Below are 26679 nucleotides of genomic sequence, written 5' to 3'. Positions count from 1 at the left end.
TTGTATAAATAAATAAATAAATAAATAAATAAATAAATAAATAAATAAATAAATAAATAAATAAATAAATAAATGGAAATGGTATCATTGTGATCAGAACGCAGCACCCTGTCGATTCAGGCCAACATCGAATTGTCCTCAATATCTCTTCAACTAACCACCATAGCGGAGACCATTGAAAATTCTCAACTGCACGTCCAATTATCGGAGCATGGCGGCCGTCTCTTCAATTTACACCCCACTGAAACGCTTTCCGCCAGCTCTGATCAGTTCGGCAGTGGCGGAACGCCTCAGTCACCGCGCCCTATCACGAAGACTAGTCGGTTAATCCGGCTTAAACTGTTACAGCTCGATCCACCGAGCTCTATGCTTGAGGCGCATACACTCCCGTTGTGTCGTTCCGAGTGACAGCCGCTTTCGCGATAGCTATCTGTACAGAGAAACCGTGGGCGACAAAGAGCCGCTTCGTGCCTCGCATCGCAAGTGCACTTCGCCACAATGCATTAGCGGTTCTCCTCGCGCGTATACGCGTTCGTGTCTGCTTGACGCGTGCGTCCGCCCCTGATTGTATCGCGCGTTAATCTGCTTGCTGTTTAGCAATGCGAAAGGAAACGAAAATACACTGAGCGAAGTACGCGTAACCTTCACGCCACTCTAAATGCGCGGGGTTCCAAAACCGTAAATGGGGCTTCTTGCAAAAGTGTAGCCGCGCTGTTGAACTGCTGTGATCCTATCGCTCAGCCTGCTCTATACCAATAGTGCTCGTTGAATTTTCCAGAGGTCGCTCCACATGAGACTTTCTCCGCTGTGTACTGTGTGGTTACCTGAAACTCCTGCCGACGATTTAGGATTCCGTGCACGTGGGTAAGGGCGCTGGCACTGTTGAGTAGGGGGTGGAGAAGTGTATACGGTGCGCCTAACGCTGCTGCTGTTCCGGCCCCAAGGAAGTCCTAAAAACCTCGGAATTTTTTATCTGGACAGAATTCTCAGATGCGAGAAACGGTATCATTTTGGTTTATACTTGTTAGCGCTACACTTTAAGACTAAACTATATCAGGCGTACATTCAGCGTTTTTGGTTAATTGTTTTTTTTTTTTTGGGGGGGGGGGAGGAAATGGAGCAGCATCTGTCTCACATATCTCGATGGACACCCGAACCGCGCCGTAGAGAATGGATAAAGGAGGGAGTGAGAGAAGAAAGACGTGACGTAGTGGAGGTCTCCGGAATAATTTCGACCACCTGGGGACCTTTAACGTGCGCTGACATCGCACAGCACACGGGCGCCTTTTGCGTTTCGCCCCAATCGAAACTCGGCCGCCGCGGTCGGGTTCATGGCCAGGAACTCCGGCTGAGTAGCCGAGCACCCTAACCACTGAACCACCGGGGCGAGTATGGCTGACGTCAGCCTAATTTTGCTGCTAACCACGGGGGCACTGTTTACGTGTGAAGACGTCTCCTTCTGCAGAGAAAATGTGCAGTGTGGAGGTTTGCATTTGACCACATGCATCTTGCAGCCGGCTACATACAGTAGTAAGGAGTGTGCTACATGTAGTATACGACAAGCTACACACTACAAGCTACATATAGCCACATACGGCAGGCTATATACCATTGCATGTAGCCATCTGTGGCAGTGTGCACGAAAACGAAAGAAAGCTACTGCGTACAGCGCATTACGGGCTGAGCTGAAATAAACTAATTGCGCAACTCACATTTCTTCAAATGCGTCTACGCGGAACAAAGTCATTGACGTACTGACGAAGAGCGATAACGTTTTACTGTAGTGGTCAACATAAAATAAATGGGGGTAGGAAATTTTACTGAATACGCTCTCAACTCCTGTGTGGAGCAAACTTCACCTGTATAAGTAGCACTTTGCAGGCCAGACTCTTGCTTTGGTTTCTTCGCGCTATATGGCTCATCGTGTCAGTAAGGTCGCTTCTGCAGCTTCACGCATTCTTCAAAGGAGTTGTAAAAGGAGCGTTGAAAAATAGGGAAACGACAAGCCTGAATATGACGCAGATAATCACCTAGGTCGCCGCGCTAAGTTTTCTAAGATCATCGAAACGCAGTGCTTTCAAAGGAAAGCGTAACATCCCTTGCATCCGTAACCTTTCGTGACGAACTTGAGACCACAGATGCCCGTGCTTTCTCCTTACTCGATTACGTAGGCGAAGATAACAATAGATAACTGTAGGCTAGAACAATGGTAAGTCCCGAAAAAACTTCGGCCGTCTTCGGCTTGGTCTCTTAAACCGAATGATCCTGCTATACGTTACAGTTTTCAAATTTCGCTTTCAGCATACCCAACAATTCTGTCCAAAAGCATTTTTGAGCAGGAAACCCTTTATGAACGCAATTTTTTCATGCAATGTAACACTTCACAATAACAATCAATGTATCCGCAGGTCACCCGACGGCAGTCCTGAACGTTTTGTCTTAACTTTTTTGCTACCGTCAAAAGCGTTCCCCATTGGTTTTCTATGGGACTCTTAACTGTCCGATGCGATCGATGGAAACACCCTGAAAGAAAGATTATTTTGCTATACATCGGGAGAATAGACCATTTCCTTCAATACATCAGTAAAGGCATCTTACAATTTTCCAATTTTCATTTTTTTCCCCAAAATTTCTGGACATGGACATGCGGGTGCGGGTGCGATGTTTTCGAACTCGCAACCTCCCGCTCACTGGCATAACTCTATACCTGCTGAGCACTGCGGCGGCTCGCGGAAGCTAGCAAATCTAGACAAATGCTCACGCTGTCAGTAGCTGACGCAATCAATGCCACGATCGAGCAGTGGGTGCTCACATACCCAGCGTCCCCTTGACATTACTTACGATCGAAGGAGGTTAGCCAGCGAAGTCTTACATAACCACTCTGAGCCCTTGCGGCCCTGCCAGCAAGCTCGTAGCACCGACGAGAGAAATAAAAGGACAGAGAGCGATCGAGTTACACTGCTCTGAAGCAAGGTCGCCAGCGTGACGGGCGCGAGGTTGTCCTTACAAAAGTAACAACGCGACAACACCGTGTCCTGCAGTTGCTTGTATACCCTGTGGCAACGAGGGTTACGCCCTTAATCGATGTGACGGTAATTGGGCACGCTTCTGTGTATTGTGCGCGAAACAGTTGTCCCTGCACGTCCCAACCGTTGATCGTCGACGCCTCTGACCCAATTAGGTCGCTCATTTAGTTCGAGTCTGCGGGGAGCCGTATTCGAAGCTTTATTGGGGAGTGGTGACATTGACATCCCAGGAGCCAAGTCAAGATTAAAGACAAAGGAACGTGAGATGTCCTTCGGGGATAAGAAATAGCTTTGTATATGCGTCGTCCCACTCACATAAAGTGACAAGAATGCGGTGTATAGTTTGGCACGTGAAGTGGATTTTTTCGTTCTCGCCATTCACGCCTCCTGTGCATAAAAAAGAGAAAGCAGGTTCCGGCCTTCTAGGTTATGAATGGAGGGGAAGATCTTCAAAGACTAAAAATACTAGCGGTACGAAAGATGATTGAACGTACGATACCTGTGTGTTGCGCAGCCGTAGTTTCGAGCAAAAGGCCCTAGGGAAACCGAGCACAAAGGCGCTGCGCAGAAAACAACATTACTAGGGCTATGTATATTTGCCTTGCTGCTGTTTTTTTTTTGTTTTTAGGTGATTTTGCTGCTGGACTTAAAGAAGTGGGCATGTCGACCATAAACCTCCAACACACACTTTACTTTATTCCGTCGACGTGTTGGCTTTTCGTGAAAAACACGCTGAACCAACTTGCTTAACAGTACAGCTGAACCTCGTTGTAACCAACTTGAAGAGGCCCTGCGATTGCTTCGTTATAGCCGTAGCTTCTTTATAGCCCGTGTTGACTGAGCTTCTAAGTGGAAGCGTGATTCCTTCGTTATATCCATTATTTCGTTATATCCATTATTTCGTTATATCAATTATTTCGTTATACACCGTTTCGTTATACCGAGGATCGACGTTGCGTGTCGACGGCTTGTATTTGACACCCCCAAAATGTCACGTAAGCTTTCTACACTGTACTACGCGATCATCCGACGCTCTTCAATGGCAAACTTTCGTGGAAAGTACCCAGGAGTTGCGTGGGAAGTGGCGAGTCGAAAATCCGGTTCCTCGGCGCACGCACTCTTCCGATGCATTGGTCTGCTGAATCTGTCTCTTCCGATACGATTATTATTCTTACGTCCTCGAACGAAGCTGATCCCGGAGCCCAGCCACACTTAAGAGGGGGTAATTGTATACGTGACCTTTAGTGGAGGCACGCGACTCGCGGCCAACACTCCAAACGGGATCGCACAGCTGATAACGGACAAATCGGCGAACTCGGACATCGGAACCCCCGTAATCACCACAGCCCAGTCGAGGTCACTTGTGTACCATACGCTTGTAGGCCTAGAAGGCGCCGCTGAGCAGATTATCTTGTGAGGCGAGCGAGAAAATCATTCGTATACCTCGTTCTTTATTCTGCCCCTGACGGACGCCGTAGGCGGTTGGGGAAAGGAGAAATGGCTGAAGGGCAGGGACGGGTTCTGAATGATTATCACTACACATGATTGCGTCCCCTACTTCCTGTGCTCCGAAATCTGGGTAAGCAGGCGTCTTGTACTTCACCGCCATTTAGAGAGGGTCAGTGCGCCCGTCATGCTTTCAGCAGCGTAAAGAGATAAAATATCGATGTCTCTATCGCGATAGAAATTCCATGCTTTTCTGAACACGCCACACATGGGCAGCCAAGTAGTGCTTGTTGTTGGGCTAGCTGGGGCATGTCTTTATAATAGACAACCGACACTAAGAAACGCTCGGCAAGATTGGTATTGGCGTTGAGAGTCACAACACGTTCTATGCGATTTAGAGACTTCTCAGCGCACTTAGCACTTCGGCACGTTTGCTTTGTAGACGCTAGCCATTTAACGCACTCGCAACGCCGAGCCCCGAAAACTTGTAGGAAACTTAATAAAATAGGACAAATGCCGCACATAACGAGTTTACAAAGGGTTTAAAAATAACACCCAAAGTGGAAAAAAAAAGAAAGAAAAAAGAGAGGCTGCTATCCTGAGCTTCGCTGAGCATCCAGAGGTGTGATGACGGAGTGTTTTAGCCCGCTGTCAAGCACCTTGCCTGTCGCAAAAATGGTTTTGTATAGTTACTTGCGGAGAACATTCATAAGACGAAGCAGTCACGTACTCAATTAGAACTTGTTGGGCTATTTGTGCGTGGTTTCGGTAATACGAAAGCGCAAAACAAAACAGACACAAAAGAAGTGGATAGGACAATGGGCGTCGTCCTGTCTACTCTTCTTGTGTATGTTTTGTGTTGCGCTTTCGTATTACCAAAAGTCACGAACTGCTCTAACAAACTTAACACAAGGTACCACAGTCTAATCCGAGGCACCAGGATTAGGCCTACCACAAGTTTACTCTTCATTGCAGTGCTCGAAATTGCTCGGCGTACTGAAAAGAAAGAGACAAACGTATCGATATATAGCACCACGGCAGCAACAACAATAACTAACTGCGCACGAGCTGGCCATCATGCCTTCAGTCTGACTCACGCTGCTCTGATTTTTATTGGTTGTTGCCCCCGCGATCGCTTGCAACCCGTCTGAGACGCTGCCAGCCGCCGCTATCGGACACGGCGCTCACGCCCGAGAAACCTCCGCATGCATCTCGGGGAATCGAAGGGCAGCCAATAGCGTAACTTGTTTTCAGCACGCGCCGACGCAAGCTCACGCACAAACATCGCGGTTGAAAACGAGGTCGGCCAGCGCGACGCGTAAAGCGGAGCACCCCGCGTACGCATTACAGCCAGCCGTGCTTTAGCACCGGAGGGCATTCCGTGAGCAGCGAGCTCCAATAGCTTTTCGCGTGTCCCGCGTCTTATAACCCAATGCGTACCGTATTTACTCGACTATAACCCGACGACTTTTACTAAAACCCCCGGATTCGGAAATTTGTAGGCCGGCTTAAATGCCGGTGCCATATGCAGTGACGCAATGGCTACGACTAAACGGCGGCACTGTTAATAGGCGTTCAAGCTTAAGAGGTCTTATTGGCAGCGGACAACTAATCGAATCTTCAAGCGTAGCGAGAGTACGTCGTCAACAAAACGAATCTATATCAGTGAAGACAATGAAGGCACCTGTTCATCTGCGCTTTCACAAGAATGGCGACCTCTGGCACAGCACGGTGACGTAGACAGGCAGGTGTGGAATGAGGGAGATGATTCAAAAGCATCCAGTGACGACGTCAAATGAACATTCAGCCGGTGCATATTATGAATATTCACCTAACTATACACTCTAAACAAGGATACGCCTATACGGGAGTAAAAAGAGAATAAACCATTATCTAGCGCACTTTGTTTTATAAAAGTGGCAGCTTACTCCCTTTTGACTCCTTTCGCTTTAGAGTGTATATACATCATATGCATATATACGTCATTCCGGTTAGGGATGTTTTTTTTTTTTTTTGCCGCCTGCATTCGAAGACATCTTCCCTTTCATTCGTTGGTTTAGCCATTTCCAGAAGTCCGCGTACAACTGACGCTGACTTGATACGAGAGGATACGGTATACCCACTCTACGATATACACTCTCGCGACGTGGCGGGGCATATATATATGCGTGTGCAACAGCAGCAGCAGCAGCAGTGGTCCTGCTTCTTCTCAGCGACGTAGTTCGTGTGCACACAGACACTGGACGACTGCCCCGACCCCGCACGACGACGCACGGAGGAGAGTCGCCGAAGTGCGCAATGACCATTGAGCAACGCGCGTGAACGCGGCGCGCCTCAGCGGGGCGCCACGAATTCGCATACGGTTAGGAGCGGAGCCGAGACGGCGCGGTGACAGGCCGCGCGCACGCACCCCCATGTGCGTGCTGTGCTATGTGGACGTGCCGTGCTGTAAGGCCAGTCGCAATGGCTTCTGGGAAGGGCGTTGTGGGATTTGGAGAGCTCTCAACTAGGACTGCACGTTGCGGAGCTATAGAGAGAGAGAGAAAGGGACTGAGACAGAGGACTGCAAATCTACGACAAATCTAGAGGGGAACAGGGAGGATAAGTTAATCTACTGTATCTGATTTCCTCTACTTTTGTACTGTTGGAAGTCTTATCTGGAGATAGAAAGATTAATGGGGAAGGAGGAATATTGGGAGGTGTGTTTTTACAACACGTTCTGCGGTATGAGGCGTGACGTAATGCGACCTGGCATGCCAAAAGTGAAGTTACAGATACTAACCGTGCTACCGACAGCGCCGAACGGCTTCGAGAAGTCGTGCCAACAAGTACGCTTACAGAACACCAGTTCAGCAGCTAACTATCGCGCTATGTAGTATCTGGCCGTGATGTGGGCTCCCTGTATCTTCACTTGGCGACTATGGTGCAATGTGTCCTTATATCGCTCCCTTCTGAGTTGTCCGCCTCTATCCCAACCGCATGTTGTATGGCCCCTCCTATATCCTATCATTTGCTAGCCTTATTGGTTTGGTTCGCTCATACAGCGGTAACCAAAGCTTCCATCAGCCGGTACAGGGCGATCGTGTCTCGTTCTTTATTTCCCCTTGAATGAAATACTTTTAAGAAATACGCTCTACATTTATTTAGCCATACGGCAGAGTTCCTTTTTATGGTAGTGGAATCGCTTAACTCATTCGCTACAGTTCCTCATTTTATCAATAAACAAGCAAGAAATAGCTTCTTTTAGTGTTTAAAAACAGCTGCGGCGGGGCAAGAAGCCAGGAATTTAGAGCGCTATACTTAGCCAGCTCTCGTTTACAATTTCCCTGACCGTCCCAGAAAGCAGATCTGCGATTCAACAAGGGCTTTCGTTACCTTGGGCACATTTACGTCAACATCGCCTATCAGAACACATACAACCCTGATACGTATGTTCATATCCTTATGTTCATAACCTTTGTCGACGTTCTACTTGTACTGGGATACTAGTTTCCGGACGTCATCTATGCGTAAATCGGCACCGCGATCAACGATGTGCAGAACCTCCGACGAAGGGTTACGGAGGTGATGTACGTGCAAAGTCTACAGAGACGACTCTGCGGAGACGTAATCGATGACTGAACCATTAATCACCCACTGGCTTCCGAAAACTCGGTTGCTCCTCGCCTCCATCGCACAACTCAAGTCTGATGAAATGCGTCACTGCTTTCGTGCAAGGGTCCGGTCGCCCTCCCGTAGCGCATGCAACCCGTCGAGCCACCGAGCGCACGAAGTCGCAGACAGGATGCGTGAAAATTCGATGCGAGCAGAGGGAGCAGCAAAAAAAGCGCTAAAACGCGTGCAAAATCGCGGTCAGCTAAGCCTGGAGGCTATCGTGAAGCAGAGCGCATCGTCCCTTTTATGAATTGGCTACCGCTTGAGAACCCATTGGACCGGCTAAACGCCCTGGGAAGAGTGGGGCGGCTCGGGTCAGAAGATGTGGGCCGCAGTATTTCTTCCGTCGTTTGTGCTAGTTAAAGCTTTGGTGGCTTCTGGTATCCTAGCCTCCGGTAAAGTGGAGGCGCCCACCGCTCATCAAGACAGTTCTTCCGTTCGTTGCCTCTCGAGCAACTACTTCAACTCCTGTAATGTGAAACTCGGGGACCACCATGGAGCAGCCAATAAGGATCTTCTGATCGTCAACATAATCGACAGACACGTCATATCTTCTGCAAGATATCTTCTGACCACTTCATTTCAAATGGCTCTACAGTTCAACCTCGTTAAAACGAAATTGAAGAGGCTCGGCGATTACTTCGTGATATTCGTAGCTCCATTATGGCCCATGTTGACAGAGATTCCGAGGGGAATCGTTTTTCCCTCGTTAAATCCATTATTTCGTTATAAACCGTCATAACTTCCTTTGAATGCTTAAGATTTGTTATTCCCACTTTAAATGGTGGCATAGTAAAAAAATAGGTCAGTATGATCGTCGAGAAACCGTAAATGCCATAAAGTAAGCCATACGCAATCGCTTGAGATATCTTGTCGGTAAATCGAGGTTCCCATCAAAGTCCACGGTACCAACAGGAACTCGCTGTTATGCCCGCACAGTACTGGTTCTCTGCAGTTTGCCGTTGCAAGGGGTCTTTAAATAGCCACTTCTGTTCCTCACAAAAGACTTCTCTGCGTCTACTCACATTTCAGCTTTACGCGCAGGTACAAGATTCTGCTTCCGTGTCCGACCCTCATGTTCGGGCCCTCATTTCCAATTCAGCGCATTTACTTTAGGTGCATTAAAACGCGCGCCGTACCTGCTCTGAGGCGCCCGAAGAAAACAAAAGCCTTATAGCTGTCCACCTATCTGGCTCTCAGTGTATGGTGTACTGAGCACGTACATGGCTTTAGGATATAAATGACCGCTTCCTGTATCTGCCAAAACCGGCCGCAACGTCTTCTCAGCCCCTCCCCTTCCTTCCTTCCGACCTCCTGGTGCGCGTACGCACCCCGCCCTTCCACTTCATTCACTTATGCTGCGCTCACCTGCCGCGCCGGCGATTTTCCCAAGCTTCCGTTGCGCCCGTGGCCGTAGAAAACGCAACCCCCTCCCCCCACCGCGGAAGGCAGCCACAGCGCCACACACAAAAACACGCACACGCGGCAACGTCCGCCGTGGGAAGCGACAGAAGTGTTTGCCTGTCTGGGCAGTCCTGTGGGGCTGCCTCGGCGGGCGGCGGCTATACTACTATATAGCGTCGTCATACGGTCAAGGGAGAGATAACAGCCGGGGTCTCAGGCGTCCACCGCGTTGCCCTCCCTCTCCACCCCCATTTCACTTAGCCCCCCTCACCTTCTTCCCTCGCTCGCCTCACGTCCGCAACATCCGACGACGTAGCCCCGTCTCGGAGAAGGGCGACCGTCTTCTTTTGGCCATTCGTTTTTTGCGGCCGTGTTTATGTTGTTTTGTCTTTCCTTTCCTCACCCCCACCTCGCGTCCTCTCGCACCTGCGGTTGCAGAGTCCAGTGGTGGGCGCCGGCACCGACTGGAGTGTGCCGAAGGTTTTTCTTCCTCATCGGTGGTTAAGCAGTGTAACCGCGTGACTGCGTCGAAGAAGCAGCGGCGGCGGCGGCGGCAGGACGTAAACAGCCGTAACCCTCGATCGAAGCCTTTCGTGAGTCGTGGTCGTCATTCCTGCCGCAAAGCGCAGTCAGCTGTGCACACTTCGTGCGCGTTCGGCCCACCCTCGCTCGCCCGCACGCGCGCGCCCGAGTGGTCAAGGACAACGCCAAACAAGACGGATCTTTTTCTCCGTCGAGAGCAGCAGTGCTTCTTGATTGTTTGCCGGCTTGCTCGCTCGCCGGCCACCGCAGGACTCGCCGGCGCGCAGACGCCGGCACCGACGACTTCTCTACGGCTGTTTTCTCCTCTCAGAGGTGCTCTTGGTCGGTCGGTTGTTGGTCGGTCGGTCGGTCGGTGTCTCCGTGGGCACCCCCACAAGTGAGTGTGTTTTGAGTTCGCGTCGAGTTTCTAGGTGCTGTGGAACGCGGTGGGTGCCGCGGAAGTCACGAGGACAAGAACAAGAAGAAGATGACAAACAACAAAAAACGGGGGAAGCCGGTTCACGGAAGTGCCCACTTCCTGAAGTCGCCCTCGGTGTCGTCGTCGTCGTCGCTTTGTCGCGCTCTTGCTGGTGCTGACACTGTGGGACACTTCGTCGCGTCGTCTACGTCATCGTCGAGTGGCCGCTGAAGCTGACCGTTGGATAAGACCTTCCGCCGGCGTCTGCTCTTGACAGACTGCGTTCGTGTAACATTAGCTGGCGTGTGTTTTGTTACTTGTTTTCGGTACTTACGACACCTGTCGCTATAACCTGCGGCTGTGGCAAGTCGTGACAGCATTGACGGCCGGACGTGACTGCCAAGTGAATGATTCATGCAGCTGTCGTGGACACCTCCGTCCACAAGACCTCATCGTTAGAACGTCGTGATTAACGTCGATGGCGAGATCCACACTTCTTGCAGCTGTGACGCCTGTCTTCGCGCGTGTTGACTGGTGCGCCGTCAACGGAATATCGCGGAAGTTCGTCTTGTTTGTGCCATACAGCAGTTTGGTCGCTTTTCGGCAAGCCTTGTAGCTGAGTGGTCGTACCGAAACCATCTGCGAGTGTCTGCAGTGTTGTGAGAGAGGGTGGGCTGTAATTTGAGAAGGTCATCAGTGCACGTGCTTCGTGAATGCGCCTTCGCCCGGTGGTATCGTGACGCGACGAGACGTTGTTCTGCGCCTCGAGGAGGCGATTCGTGTGTTTTGGTTGCCTGCAATGAACGAAAGCGGATGCGAGCTACGGAAACAGACGTTTTATGGATACAATAACACCTTACAGCGGTAAGATTTTTATGGCTTGTTTGTCTGAGTCGCGTTGTTGTTTCAGTATGCTAGCATTTGTGTGCAGTAAAATACGTCCAGCTGTTGGCCTCCAGTAATGACTCGACGTTGAATCTTTGGTGGTCTCGTTACAAAAAAAAAATGAAAATAATAAAAGTAACTGCGTATACTTTGTGACTGAAAGAACAAGCAAGGAAAGGCCCACGAATTCGAGTACGAGCATCTCCTTCACTGGTCTACTGCATGCACATCGCTATCGACTTCACCTTGACCGTTGCGAGTCTGAAGTGGCTAACACACGCAGACTCCGCCCCCCCCCCCCCCCCCCCCTCTCCCCAAGCTGTTGTGCTAAAAGCAGCAGCTGCAGTCCATTATGTGCGCAGTGCGAACTCGATGTAGCAGCGTTTAAACTTCGAAAACTGTGTGGACAGTTTTTATTCAGATTTGGGCTATAGACTGCGTTATTTTTTCTGTAAAAGTTGTGAGGACTGTGGGATGGCGCAGATTAGCGTGAAAACATGCTATTTGTTAAAGTTCGCTTTTTTTTTCTTCACTTGTAACTTTTAACAACGTAACGTGTAACTTTTAAGAATGAGCCAACCAGGCAGACCGAAGTTTAAACGCCGCGAAATTTTTCGTTAACGTAGCCAAACATGTCACTAAAGATGCGGTGTGCAGGTCGGCACCAGTGCTTTTGCTCATTGCTTCGGCTTTTGCTCATGATTTCACATTTGATAAGCATCGTGATTCAAATCTGATATTTCACTGTGTAAGCTATACTTAATCACTAGTTCACCTTCTCGAGTATACTTGCTTCGCTACTCCTACATTCTGGTGCGGTAAATATGTGCTTTCCCTCTCTTTAAGGCAACTTTCTGAGAGACACAACAGCATGGCAAATATCTCGCTCTTTCCACAGAAAAGACTGGAGAAGGGAAAACATAGAAGTCATAAAAATAAATCTCTGTCTCTTGCTCTTCGCAGTCCTGAGAAATACTGTTGTCTCAATTTTCGGAACCTTCCATCTCGTACAATATTACAGGCCCCGAGGCAAGCACAGGAGTCGCAAGAAACAAACCCTATAGTTGCTACGAATGAAGATGCATCTCTAGCGCGGATATCGACAGTCACGAAAAGTCCGAGAATCGCTCTCGAACTGTGTATTATTGTCTTTATCTCGGAAAGAAAAAAACCTTCAAGCATCCATCTTGTATTATGTCCTGCAGATCCACCTCCGGCATGTTTTTTCTCCCTTCTCCACGATTGATGACAAAATTACAGTGATTCGATGAAAAGGCAGGTAAGAAGCCCAAGGACGACGAGTGAGAAGGGTTGCTGCAAGAATGACAGAACGCCATAGAAACGGGATACGAGAAAGTCAAAGACGTTTATCAGAATCTCGATATTTATAGCCCCTCTTTCTGCGAGTGAAAGACGTCATCTTACAAGGCCAGGCTAAAACATTGCCCTGAAATAAGTGCAGTGCGCAACACCATAAAGGTGTTCAAGCGTAGCAACGTGGAAGCGCATGTAAAAATCACTTGAGCGAAACCACCGTTCTGCTGATCGCGCGCAGGTTACAGGGGGGGGGAGCGGTTTTTAGGGCTCAGCAAACATTGCCCTTATCCACCTTTTCTTTCTTATTTTTGTTTGACGTCACCGATACTTTATTGCCGCACAACTGCGCGCATGCAAGAGCCAAGCAAACCCTCGCCGCACTGCGCCAATACACCAGCCTCCGAAGCACCACAGCAGTCAAGTGTGCAACAACGCTGTAAATCTTGCAGTTTTCCTGCTCACACATGTGTTCGCGATCGCTTCCGTCACACGTGTGAACACGACCCGTTTACACTTCCGCCCTCACCGTGTTGTCGCAGTGCCTGGCGGTTCTCATCGGTCACGTGTCCAACCCCGAGCAACACGTGACCCAGGGCAAGGCCAGCGGAGGCTCCGGCAAGCGAGGCTCGCCACAGCACAGGCAGGCAAGTGTGTCTTTTGCTCTTTCCGTGCGTGTCGCCACTGAGATCGCGCGGTGCGTGAAATCACCGCGGCGGGTGGCGAGATAACCTCCGCTGCGCTTCTTCTGTATGGAGTAGGCGGAACTGGGTGCCTGTCTGCGCAATCCGGCCGCTATCGGAGTGTTTCTTTTGTTTTTTTCCCTGGACCTGTGTCCTATTTGTTCTCCATTTCACTCTATTTTGAAATGTAGGCTCGTCTGGATCGTAGGACCATGATTAGCACATGCACGTGACAATGTTTTAGTGCTTCACTGTATGTTTTCCTCGGGCCGGGTTTTTACTGGCTCACCATGTCCAAAACATTCTCGGGCAAAAATTTTTAACACTGCAGTATTGTAAGGTACTGTTATGGAAATATTGACGATAATTGTCCGTTTTTAAGACGCGTAGCGAAATCTTTTTAAAATTTTTACATCGCTTGCATCGAGCATGTAAGAGAGCTGTATAGCGGCAGGCGTTTCTGGGGAGGGCCGCTTTTGCCATGAAGTGCGCACTATCTTCGTAATAAAGATAGCCAAGTAAGCCCGCACAGACTTGTGAAACGAAGTCGCCCTTAACACTCCTTACATCCCCGATTCACCTTACGGCATGAAGCTGTGAATAAAGGTGTTCTTCCAACGGCGGCCCTCCCCTTACAAAGAAAGTTTTAGACAGTCTATAGAGTGTTTAGACTTCTGTCTCTTCCGTCTATAAAGTCTATAGACAAAGTCTTTAGGCAATACAAATGCCGTAGACAGTCCATAGACATTCTATAGATTTATGGCCATACACTTTTAGTAGACTTTTGTCTATAGACAGTCTATGGATAGACAAAAAGCAATATCTATAGGAAGTCAGTAGAGTCAATAAGAAGTCTATAGACTGTCTATAGACCATTTTTATAAGGGTCGTCTGCCATTTCCTGCAAATAGAAAAGTACATAAAGACAGCTAGATCACCTAGGTACACTGTTTGGTCTGGCAGCTGATATTTGTTGTTTCCGCCTAGCTTAAAGGGCCTGTCGGGTGAAAAAAGAAATATTAAATAAATGAAGTGGATCCTGAACTCGCTTTACTTCCGCTTCGTGCGTTGGGCTGTCAATGCGCCCAGCAGAGACATGTCTCATTATTTTAAGCGGGGCTAAATACGTCGTGTCGGGACAAAACGACATTTGTCACCACGGCGCACATGTGTTGCTTGAGCAGCAGCGAACATGTGTCCCTGCGAGCGATGCTGCAATGTAAACGAGCACAGCCCGATGTAAGTGCAAGCTGTTCCCGCCTCAGCAGTGGTTGAGAGGGGACAATCGCTTTACTATACTTCAGCGCGCTGTTCCGCTTGGCGCCATTGTACTTTACTTTTTTTTCCTGTTTCAAATCTGCGTTCCTATATTTTTCTCCTCTTCAACGCTCCGCACCTGCGTTTGGTGAACTCCACGGAAACAAAACGAGTTAAAGTAAACTAAACTGAGCGACGGAGTTCTAAGGTGGTGCATATTAAGCAGAAAGGAATAAAAAGGGACTAAGCTGTCCTCTAGCGCAGACTATCTTATGAAAGGGTGTGCACTAGAGGACAGCTGTCTTTTTAATCCAATAGAAGCGTATTCGGGTTTAGAGTGTGCTAAGTGTGTTTGGCGAGACTAACGCAACCAAACAAAAATTATAACACATTAAAGTGCACTAGAAATGATTAAATCAAGCCGAAGGGCGCAGCGTCGTACCAGTCGAAGCTAAAATATAAAGAATACAGAACAGTGGGAGTAGAAAAAGCACCCAGCAACACTTCAGGAAAGCTTGCAGATCTGTTCACACATCTAAGGTCGATTTGTGACTGCCAGGTGTCTTATCTGATGTTTCTTTTCTTATCGTCTTTGGATAGCACACGGAGCTATCGCAATGCTCTCCTGAGCCATCGTCTTTGGTCGGCTGTGGTTGTTGACTCGTTCACGGCACTGCTGCCCATCCACAGACCGACCTTCATTCGCGCAGGTGTAGGAGAATTTTGTGACATATACGGAAAGATGCGCCGAGAATCACAGAGAAGCAAGAGCGATATCTTTATGTTATAGATGGAGCGATGACATCCAGGTGCTTTGGTGCGCAAGGAACTGGTATGGCCCCAACAGCTGCGATCGGCAAAAGATGACTTTCCATACTGATTTATTTTTCTCTCCAGTAGAATCTCTGCTTGCTACCGTATGTCAGATCCATTCTGATAGTTAGCTAGCAAAGGATATCACCGGTTATGATATCGATGATGCTACTTACCATTAGAAAAGTGGTAGGAGGATGAACTGTAGTAAAAAAAATGAATCATTAAAGATATATAATCTGGCGTTAGCGTAATGTGAGGAGAACTTCAACGCAGGCTGCTAAGGTGGCCGTGCATGCATAAGGCATCATGGTCATTTGCAGTGGGTTTAATGAACAACATGACAATTCATTGGTGCCATGGCGCACTAATGTGACTAATGGGTCACATACTCATTGGTCATGGGACCGATGACAATGAGTCACGTGATCTTCCTACGTCATTACGTCATTTCACGCTACCGACGACCAGATCTCGGGGCTGACGTTGCAAAAAGTGTACGTTCAGAAGGTATGAATTAATCTTGACGTGCGTTCATCCGGCGGTCGCCTTGATGCGACTGTGTCCTTGATCTTCACAATGAAGATGTCATACTTTCCGACGTAAAATGTTACATGAAAGGAGAGCTAAGTGTGAGCGTCTATTTCCACTGCTCTTGTTGCTGCTGCTCACTTAAGCACAAATACGCCTAAATGGGAATAAAAGGGGGTTAAGCTGTCCTCTATCGCACTCTCTTATTTAACAGGGTGTAAGCTATTACACCCTTTCTACTCCCTTCTGTTTAGAGTGTACTACTAAACGAGTGCCGTTCGGGCGACCCGCAGGTGGCGCCGACGTGCTCCTGTCCCGGTCCTGCTCGCGCCTCGGGCCCAGGCCGCCCGTCACGCTCGTCTCGACAGCCGCAGCAGATCCTGCAGCAGATCCTGCCGCCCACCACACAGCGCACTCCCGCTTCTGGGGCCGCCGGCGCCAGGGCACCTTCGCCCGCAGCGGCCAGCGTGTCTTCGTCGGTGGGCACAGTCCCTGCCACCAACTCGGCCTGCTCGGCAGCCCTGTGCCCTCAGCGGGCTGCAGGAGGAGGTAACAGCAGCGCCGATCAGCAGCAGCAGGCCCAGGCAGCTGCGCAGCCGCAGCAGCAGGAGCCCTTCTTCCTGCATGAGCCTCACATGACCGTCAGTGACCGGGTGCGAAAGCTGTTCGAGAGCGCCGCGGGCGTCGCCACCGGCAACACGGCTCTGCAACCCAGCAACCTGCACGTCGGTGAGTGGGACTATCACCTCGCGGTTTCGAATAGCCCAGCCTCCGCAAACGAAACCAAACCCTCCTGTGTTCGAACCATTGACCAGAATGTGGTCGCAGTCCTCCTCTGGAGTCGGGTGGAGTGTTAAGCTTGCAGAAGTACAAGTCACTGGTCGGGATTGTAACTGTTCAGCACATTCATATGGGTGACAAAGGCTACTCTGGTCAAGTGGAGCATCGGCAAGGAGCGCGGTCAATGTCGAGAGAAAGGGAAAAGAAGACCCCCCGTGAGTACGAACCCGTCGTTGAGAGGCGACAAGCATAGGACCTGGAGACAAGGAACGGGGTAACTGGTTAAAAGGGATTCGGTTATAGTTCTAAGGTGTCTGTAACTTAATTTAGTAACTCGTGAGGGGGGAGCGACAGGGTTTCATTGTCAGGATAGTTGACCTAAGGAACAAATCCCTGTTTTGCTACTCCACATTTGGTGAAAGGGAGAAGGAAAGACATACTTAAGGCTGAACGACGAGTTGAGGTGGTGATGTCTTAATGAAACGAGCTGTACACGCAGAATGTAGCACACATTATACACGTAGCCTTTTACACATTATACTCACGCCCAGGCGACCATGTGTGCCTCTTCGGAGAGGGCGGGTACCCAGTCGTTCGACAGTATACTTGGAGTGCTCTCCTGGCATCAAAGTAGTGAAGGCGCTAGCAGTGAATCTGAAAAAAAAAAAAAGAAATAAAAACAGCTCACTTGTGTTAACGACCGCAGTAGGGTCTGCTTTCACGTCGGTTCGTAGAGGAACCGCGTCGAATATGTGACGCCAACCATAAAGAACCAAAAAAAAAAGCACTCGTATTTCCTTCCCATACCTACGAAATCTTAAGTGTAAGACCAAACCGCGAACCCGCATCAAGCCTGTAACGATGATATGTTTGATGGTTCCTGTTGTTCCAATGGAAATTCATGCCGACGTGTATGGAATCTCACTAAAAGCTGGCAATATGGGCCCTTGAGATTAGAAACCTGGTTAAGTACTTCTTATCGCGGGCCAGCTTCACTTCGGCGTTGGCCTGCTATCAACTTTTCTGCGCTTGCTTGGAATCCATTGGAGTCTCTCCTTGCGTGCACGCTGAGACATATCGCAGCCAAAGCACAATTTCACTGATGGTTTGTTCGTACGTTCCGGGTTTGATGTAAGAACGTATTAGCTGCAGTCGTGGCCTACAGTGATAAGGGAGCACTCCCATTGTCGACAAGGATATAGAGTGCGCTGACCTAAGAAGTGAATAGCCTCTCAACTAGGAAGAATGTGCATGGCAGATATTGACGAGGGGCTGATGTCGGCGCCTTTTGTTGCGAGTAACAGCTCCTGAAGTGGTTTCTAGGTAATGTGAACTAGGGCTTGGCAGTCCATGTTGACGTGTAAACTTACAAGGAAAATACAGAGCTCGATTAGCAAATAAAGAAAGAAAGCTCTGCCCACACCACTACTGTATCGCAGGAGGCGAAATGAGACAGTTGTAACTTGAAACACTATGGCAAAGTGTTAAATAGTTTTATAAAGACAAATAAAGCAAGGTTAAATAGACGAGAGAAAGTATAGCAGGGCAAATGGAGTAGTAGGGAGCGTTGTGAAGTGGAGTAAGCCAACATACACCCTTAATGCGCGAGTCCTGGCGTTTTCAAGCGATCAGCGTTCAAGAGGGCAAGCATTCATTGTCCCGATAGAGCTGGCGCAATGTATTGGGGTAATGAACAGAAGACGCCTGTCAAAGCTGCAGTACAAACCGTTCAAATAAGCGCCATTCACTCCAAGCCAGGGACCGAAAGATACGAATAAAACTGAGCGTATTTAACCCGACAGCGGGTAACCCGGCATCGTAGTTAGCGTGTCAAGAAAATCGGTATTGGTCGCGAAGGTCATGACGTCACACCATGTCCTCGCGCGGGTAATTCAAATATCTCACAACGATTGAAAGAAAAATGTTATGGCTCGGACTCGAACCCTAATCCTTGGGTCGGGAGCCAGGTGCGCTACTCCTCGACCACTGAAGATCGTTCGTTCTATTTGGTTAAAGGAAGGCCCTGTGTGTGTTGTGGTAAATTTAAAAAAAATAAAGTAAAAATCAAATAAGAAAAAAAATATACAAAATAAAGAAGTGTCCGTGCCTGCGAAATGCTATGCAAAGAGGTCCGCAGGGCGCTGAAGGGACTCATTAGCCCTGAAAACGGTGCTTAAATGTCCCCCCTGAGCTCAGAAGTGTACTTTGCTCATTGCAAGTGCCTGTCGTTGGTGACCCCTAGGAGCTTGTGGTATCAAACAAAGATATTGATTTGGCCGTCGATATCAAGAGCGCCGCAAGTCGTTATCTGCTCTTAAAAGCCACGATGAAACGTTTTGTCGCTTTTAAGGCTGGTGCCCTTGGCGGTGCTAGTACGCAGACGTAGTGTACACTGCACGTCGTAGCCTTGCTTGCTCTTGCGTACACGTCGCACTGGAGGCCCAGGTACACATATCGATACCAGGCCATGCAATTTCTTGGAAAGGATAGTGAGAACAAGAATGAGCAAAGTAAGGCTAAACACTCCCCTCTGAGTCACGTGAAAGATACAGGGTTGTCAGTCGTGTCACCCTTAGCCGTTGTCATACATATGTGTCCTGTTTTTCAGACAGCTTGCAACTGTTGGACGAAACCGGCCACGAATGACGCATTCATCGAGGGTATATCTGGTTATCGAAAGCTCACTTGACATTCAGGAAGCTCTTTGGCGGCGTTGTTTCGCTTTTCGCCTGGTGAATTTCGCTGTTGTCACAGGAGCTCCCTTTTCGAAATCCTGCCACTGATTTCGGATATAAGCCACGTTTGTCACTGAGCCATATCATAGGTGCCAAGGCCGTAAGTTCTGCTGTGTTTTCAATGCTTGCAGCTCCAGCTACAATCCTGTGAGATAAACTGATTCGAGGTGGTTTGTTTAGCTTCAGCAGGGTCATGATGGTGGATCTTTTCCATTGTCCTGGTACGGCTGCATGGACTCAAGAGAGATTGTACAGAGCTGGAAGCGCTTGCTTCTTGGGTTATTCGAGGTCGAAGGTGACGATATGCAGAGTAGGAAGTTCCGTCGAGCCATGAGACAGGAAAGCGCTTATAATTGCGCGGACGTGTTTATCAGTCTAAGACACCATGCCACCCCGCCCCCCTACCCCCCTTTGACCCCTCCCTATTGTAAGCTTCTGATTGTCTAGCTCGAATAAAGCTTTCCATATGGGCACTTTTCCAAGCAAAGGTCCTCCTTATAGCCTCTGCATTACTGGCTTTAATCCGCGATACGCATGTTCTTGCATGGTTGAGCTCACTCCTAGTTATAGCAGGGAGAAATTCTCATATAACCAACATGGCATGCTCTTGTGTGTGGTGCGTTATTCTGTAAGATTCTCGTACCTGCCACGTGTAAGTCCGAGCCCAGAATGGGCTCCCATTGAATATGGCGCGCAATGAGTGATTCTCCCATGAGGGGCTTGCACCGGTCACAATTTTACACGAGAACCCAACGTACGATTTCTTTTGAAAATTCGAACTGCACAAACCGATGTTCAGACATGGAGACCTGGCAATTGGTTTTAGTCTTCAAGGGTGGCAATTATATATCACTCTTTGAATTTGGGTTACCTTTTCAGAAGGCTTGTTCGAGTGCCCTCTCTGCTTCAAACCTGGCATGCGGCCTCGTGTGCACTATAAGCTTATGAGTATATCATTCCTTCTAAGCCCCGCCGTGGTGGCTCAGTGGTTACGGCGCTCGGCTGCTGACCCGAAAGACGCGGGTTCGATCCCGGCCGCGGCGGCTGAATTTCTTGAAGACGAAATTCTAGAGGCCCGTGTGCTGTGCGATGTCAGTGCACGTTAAAGAACCCCAGGTGGTCGAAATTTCCGGAGCCCTCCACTACGGCGTCTCTCATAGCCTCAGTCGCTTTGGGACGTTAAACCCTAATAAACCAAACCAAACCATTCCTTCTAAAACGAACGCTCTATACAGTTACTTTACAAAGCTCTCGGTTGCGCACCTTCATGCGATGAAACAGTGACGACTCCAATACTTACTTTTGTGTTAAACTTTTGGAAGCATGTGTGCCCTTGACACAAATAACAAAACATTATGGGTTCCTGGAGCCCTGCTGTGGTAGCCCAACACTACAGATCTTCTCGTTGTACATTATTTCTCATGGTGCACCGCCTACACCCGTTCTACCGAAGGTTCGTACGTAACCTCGCGTGCTTCATGCTGGTGTCTAGTCATACTAATCATAGCTGCCATGATGCGGGTGTTAACAAGGCAGGTTCGGAGCCTGGAAATCCTCGGAGTCCCCACACCTCGCCCCATATTAACCAACAAGGCGGCAGAGGTAATGAAAGTCAATATTCAAGTAGCGAAGAATGCCCGCACAAAATTCACGCACAACCACTTAAAGGGAGACTGAGTGCATATAGAAGTTGGCCTGTATCGGCAAGGCACCGAGTCCTTATCAGAAATAGGCCACTATCACAGAGAACGGAGCATTTATAAGCTACTAAAGACCAAATGCAGATGTGGAAATCACCAACCGATTGCGCAAGTAAAGTTCATGAGTCGACACCGAATTTTTTTTCACGGGTCTCAGAGGCTACGCTTCACCGCCATTGACTTCAAATCGGAGGCCACCCGACCTTTTCGATCAGTACGTCACGAGTTAGAATCGACTGCGGAAAGATTTTTAAATCCGATTTTCCCTGCGAAAATTGCGTCATTTGCTGGCGGCTAGAAGTCAACATGGCCAGAAAGAGCGAGAAAATCAATTTTTACTGAGAGCAATAATTGGGTAAAGCTATCCTCATTACCCCTTTAAATAGCGTCGACTAGCAAGTGGTTCCTGCAGTTAGCAACTTCCATTCTGCCTGCAGTGATCCTTAAAAGGATGGCATCCTTCCCATGCATACCAGCGTACCCTAAGCGCACTGATATTGATAAACTGACATTTAGAGCTTTTTGTACAGACCTGTAGCTTTCTTTTATTATTCTTGGACCAGTCGCTTGATGCGCAATAGCCCGTTTTTCGATACTGTCGTCGACTAGTACGAAGATGGCATTGCCGCTTTATAGAAAAAGAACGAAAAAATTGGAAGTCGCCGTTAGTGCGGACGACCACATATCTCTTTTCCCTTTTAGCAGAATAATTAAGACAGACAATTAATCAGAAAGAAAATGAGAAAGAACGCTAGACGACAAAGTAAAAGGGGAAAAAATGTGCTAACGATTCACCAGCGCAACGTCTCTGAGATAACGTTAATCAACGCAGCATTGTCAAACCTCCACACGTTTCAAAGACTGCAGTGCCCCGTGTAGATCGAAGAGCTTATCAAACTACAAGACGCCAGCCTTTGTTAACGAAACACATTGCTTCGAGGATAGAAGAAAGAAAAAACAAATCATTGTTGGGCCTCGCTCCCCAATTACGCAATCTACACACCGTAACCATCGTGACGCGGCTGTTCGCACAGGTGCCGCAGGACCAAAAGACGCTGCGAGAACGAGCGCGGGCGCTACTGGCTCTGTTCGTTCGCGGACTCCTCTAAATGTCTTCTCGAGATAGACGTCTGTTTGCGAGGCGGCCCCATCACACGTTCGGTTCACTTTGATGCAGCGTAACCAGAGCTGTTTCACGCTGCCAGGGGTGGTGGGAATTCGATTCGCACCTTACATAGTCCTCCGTCGGCAAGCGGCGACGCGCCTTCTGGCTGATTAAATGGCGAGCCTTTTTACTCATAGGCACTTCTTATCTGTTCAAACAATGACGGTTAAAACATCATGTGTATGTGGGAGGCTAAAGAGAGCTCTCCTGGGAAGCTGGACAGAACGAACTACCGCTGAAACTGAGTTGAACCTGACACCCTCGCCATCCGCACTCTTCCCCCTTTTTGGCGTAGTGTGCGTTGCAAGGTTGCCAGGCCACTTAACGATTGACCAGATCGACACAGACGCTACACAAAAGAAAAGGAGTTCGCAGGACGGCTTCGACTTTGTAACGCGAATTTCAGTGATAACTACTTCCTTCTTTCTTCCTCATCCTCTTTCAACCCTTTTCTCACGCTCGCGCTCATTCTGTCGTTTGTCGTTTGAGAACAACAAACAGTGCTTATTGGTTCTGAGCCCAGATGCACTGCTGCAGAGGGCAGTGCCCTAACTACACAAAGGAATGGCCAAAAGTATCGCGTATGCAGGCTCCAGGCAGCTACAAATGGGCAGCGTCTCGCAGGCTTCCACAACCTCCGCCTCTTGCGAGGGTGATGGAAGGCACCGCGTGCCTTCGGTTTCCCTCTCCTACCCTCGTACCTTCGCTCTATTGGACGAAAGAAGGCGTACGCCGCGATCTCGGGAAACGAGGAATTAACAGCTATCGCTGTAAGAGCGATGGTGAGCCCAGCTCTTCCCATGTCACACCTTCTGAAGGATTGCTACAGAGGGCGTCACCGTACGGTTGCACAGTTGTTAATTCGTGCCACTCACGTCTTGACCCAGAACCACTTCAAGGCAAAGCAGGACAAGTAATCGGCCCAGTATTGGAAATGGCTGGTTTCACTCTGGTGCTTTGTAACACCGTCCTTTGCCAATGCGTTTCCAACATTGGACCGATTAACTCTGCTGCTTGGCCGCTAAGTTTTCATCAGACAAACAAAGGCGGACAGTGGTAGCCACTCTTCATAAAGGCTGTTCAGTAAGCGAATGGCTTCCAAGCTGATTCAGCAAAGAGTGCGGGTGAAAAAGATAACAAGGAAAAACTGTTACTCTTTCTTTGCGTGGAAGTTTCATCGAGTGCGTGCCTAAAATGGACTTGATTAGCGGGACTTACCAGCTGCATGGCGAAAGTATCATGGCACACAGGTCGTTTTAATGCACGTTTCTCTTTCTGCGCATTGATGTGTTCTCGGAAACGAGGATTTTTGTTATTTTTTTAGGTGCCTTGCAATATATGAGACGTTGGAACAAAAGCCCAGGGCAACAGTGCAGGCTTCTGAGAAGTTGCGCACAATGGTACAGTGATAATGATAGCGGAAATGAAAGGGATGCATTGTGTGTGTAAGCCTGGGAGTTTTTTGTGGATATTTTTTTTCGCAAATGAAGATAGCCTGCAACTGGTAGCGGTGGGAAGTAATCCACCATTACATGCCGCAGTGCTTGCGAGTTGATGGTCAGAAACGCGAAAGATGTCTGCTTTGGCCGTTTAAAAAAAAAAAAACGTTTTTCTATAACGCTCATAGAGGAAGTTGAGGTTTTTGCAGCTTCAGGTGAGTGAACACGGCGTCCAGGTAGCCAGAGTTTCGTGCTTTTCCGATCAGATAAAAGACAATAGGACGGCATTTCTCCTAATACTGAAAACACGACCTTCGGATCTTCTACTTTAAACGTGACTCGCAGATAGCATTGAGCAAGCAGTGCGGTGGGGGAAGGGAGGGGAAACACCTGATTCCTCTATGGCTTTTAGTGCTATGACGAACGTTCTCTTAGGGTATGAGTGCCTTTACTTCACATTTCAGAAGTTTTATTCTCTTTCTGACATGTTTTTAAAGAGCATGTTAGCATGGGACGCGTTAGAATGATCCTGTGTTGATGCAACACTATCAGCTCGGAGAGTAAGCACTAGCTGGAAGCTGTTATGGTGTGGTACAGTGCCATTTTTTTTTCCCCACTGGGGTCTTGTCCTCCCCTCTACGATCGGTTAAATTGCTTGTTGCCGTGAGCTGAGATCTCAATCAACTGAAATGGTCACCTCTGTATGCATACAGTGCTGCTCGCATTCATGCAAACGATATTGAAAAGGCCTCGCATGACATTCAGCTGAGACTCGCAAATGTGTCTCTAAGGAGCGCCAAGTGCTGAACGGGAATTGAAGACCAGGGTGGCTACAGACTACGTTCCCTATCTGCGGCGACCATGAACGACTAGGCTATATATAAGGTTACTAGAATGGTTGGCAAATTGCGCTCTTCTTGAAGGGTTTAGCAAAGAGCCAGCGGCAAGTTGGTCACAAACGAAACAGGAGGGTAGTGAAACGCTAAGGTTGCTGATGTATACTATTTTTGCTCTCTCTTCCATAAAGTTGTAAAACAAAAAGAGAACGAAATTTTCCACAGATAGAGGCAAAGAAATAGGATAAAACGGGGCGAAAGGCAGAAAGGTTGACTTTCATTTGTACAGCCAGTCGCTTTCGATCTCGATGCTTTGCCCAGCTTGGCGCACACAGCTGCCTACTCCATCGCTGCACGCAGAGGAGACACTTGACATGAACGAAGGAGCAAGCAAGAAAGTACGACGATTTGACTTGGGGAGCAGAGTTTGCAAGCGGCAACCTAGTCTACGGCAGATTTTATTTGTTTTTGCGTCTTTTTCAAAAATCTGCTGCCGCTGCGCTTGTCTCTGAAGCCGCTGCTGCTGCTTCCTCCTTCTCTTTCCCTCTCTCTCATCTCCTCCCTCGTCGGGTACACATGCACGGAGAGAGAGCAGCGGTGCATCATCATCCTCGACGCTGCAGCTGCGTCTACAGCTGGCCCCGAGCCGCAGACTCGCGCACTCGCGCCGTAGCTCCGATGCCGGCTCCGTGCGCCGTTATTACAACTGCGCCGAGTACGACGCCAGTCGGCGTGGGCAGCAGCAGCAGCAGCAGCTCTCTGTCGCCGATAAGGCAAGCGCGTCGTTGACTGCGCGCGAGCAGGCTTTTCGACGTCGAGCTCCTAGCCTCCGTGTCCAGTCTTCGACGTGCGTCAGCTGAGAGCGACAGCGACGGAAGCTGCCGCGGCGATCCCCCTCAAACACCTCTCGCCTCGACGTCCTGGATAACTTTACGGCTGGTTAATTTACTGAGCCGCCACGACTCTACGGTGCAGCCTGTGTGGCTGAGTGAGTCAATGAAGAAGCGACGTTCTACGCTACCTGGAACAAGTGGATAACGAGGAGGTCCGACGAGGACCACAGCCGAGACCGCAGAGGACGTCTCCGTCTTACGACGCTCCTTACAAGGGAGTCCACTGAGTTTTGGCAGACTTTCTAAAAGGAAGCGGAGTGAACTTTGCCGAAAATAAATAGAATGTCAGCAGAAACACTTCTGTGGTTAGTGCCGATGAGAGTTCCTGCGTGACCATGGTCGATTGAGAAGGTGACGAGTGAAGTGCTCTGAGTTTCCCAGTGACTTTTCGTGGCTACTGTTGCGGAGTGGAGTTCGTTACTGGAGTACTGGAGACAGAGGTGGCAGTAAGGCAACACTTTCTTTGTATAGCGTGTAACTATTGTTATTCTTTTAATAATAATATTATTAAAAGGTACTAATAATAATAATAACAATAATAATAATAATTACCATCACCATTACAGTGATGATGATAATGACGATAAAGGCACATCTTGCAGGCCTCTTACTCATCAGGTTTAACAGCAGTGCTACTTTGTGAATGAAATCGTTCGATACTGTGCCTTGACTTTGTACTCTACGCTGCCTCGCGTTGCACTGTGCCTTGATGGAGAAGTGAGCTTTCGTATGCCCAACTGGGCAGGGAAAGGCCTGACTTCAAATGGTGGGCGTGAGAACTGTAACTCACAAATGATTTAAAAAGACAGTGGCAACCTCTGTATCGAGCCCTGTTAAAAATAAGATTGCTGCTGTTCCACACTGGCCTTTGCCGTCACCTTCGCGGTGTTTTGTGCAGGCGTCGGCGGCCGCAAAAGCTGACGACGTCTGCACTCTTTTTAAACAAAAAAAATAAAAAATCAGACTGATTCAAGAGGTTTTCCCAACAAGTGGACCGGATACGATGCAGAGCTTGCGCGAAAGAGAGGAAATAGTTTATAGCTCGCTGAAGCAGCACTTCTACGTCATAGAAGAGCGACAACCGGAAACGCGCGGCGATATGCAAATGAGAATGCAGCTGGTTCGCGTTGAGGGAGGTGCCTTTGGGAGTTTAAATGTGGTTTTGTTTAAGTCACGTG

At 48.8% G+C, this 26679-nt stretch overlaps 2 protein-coding genes across 2 annotated transcripts in view; one reads left to right on the top strand and one right to left on the bottom strand.

The window, feature by feature from the left end:
- The window catches only part of LOC149364493 (uncharacterized), a 164214-nt gene that overhangs the window by 107530 nt on the left and 30005 nt on the right, over positions 1–26679 (top strand). Inside the window, exons 4-5 of the mRNA XM_089574451.1 lie at positions 13212–13316; positions 16247–16682. Of these exons, the coding sequence (XP_089430577.1) occupies positions 13212–13316; positions 16247–16682 (541 nt within the window). The remainder of the gene's footprint in view (positions 1–13211; positions 13317–16246; positions 16683–26679) is intronic.
- The window catches only part of LOC149364494 (lactosylceramide 4-alpha-galactosyltransferase-like), a 166930-nt gene that overhangs the window by 137175 nt on the left and 3076 nt on the right, over positions 1–26679 (bottom strand). The gene's annotated exons all lie outside the window — the stretch shown is intronic.

The sequence above is a fragment of the Amblyomma mixtum genome, chromosome 2 (genome assembly GCF_055824585.1).
Source record: "Amblyomma mixtum isolate Tamu chromosome 2, ASM5582458v1, whole genome shotgun sequence".
Taxonomy (NCBI): Eukaryota; Metazoa; Arthropoda; class Arachnida; order Ixodida; family Ixodidae; genus Amblyomma; species Amblyomma mixtum.
Note: the sequence above shows the minus strand (reverse complement) of the source record. Positions and strands in the feature narration are given on the sequence as shown.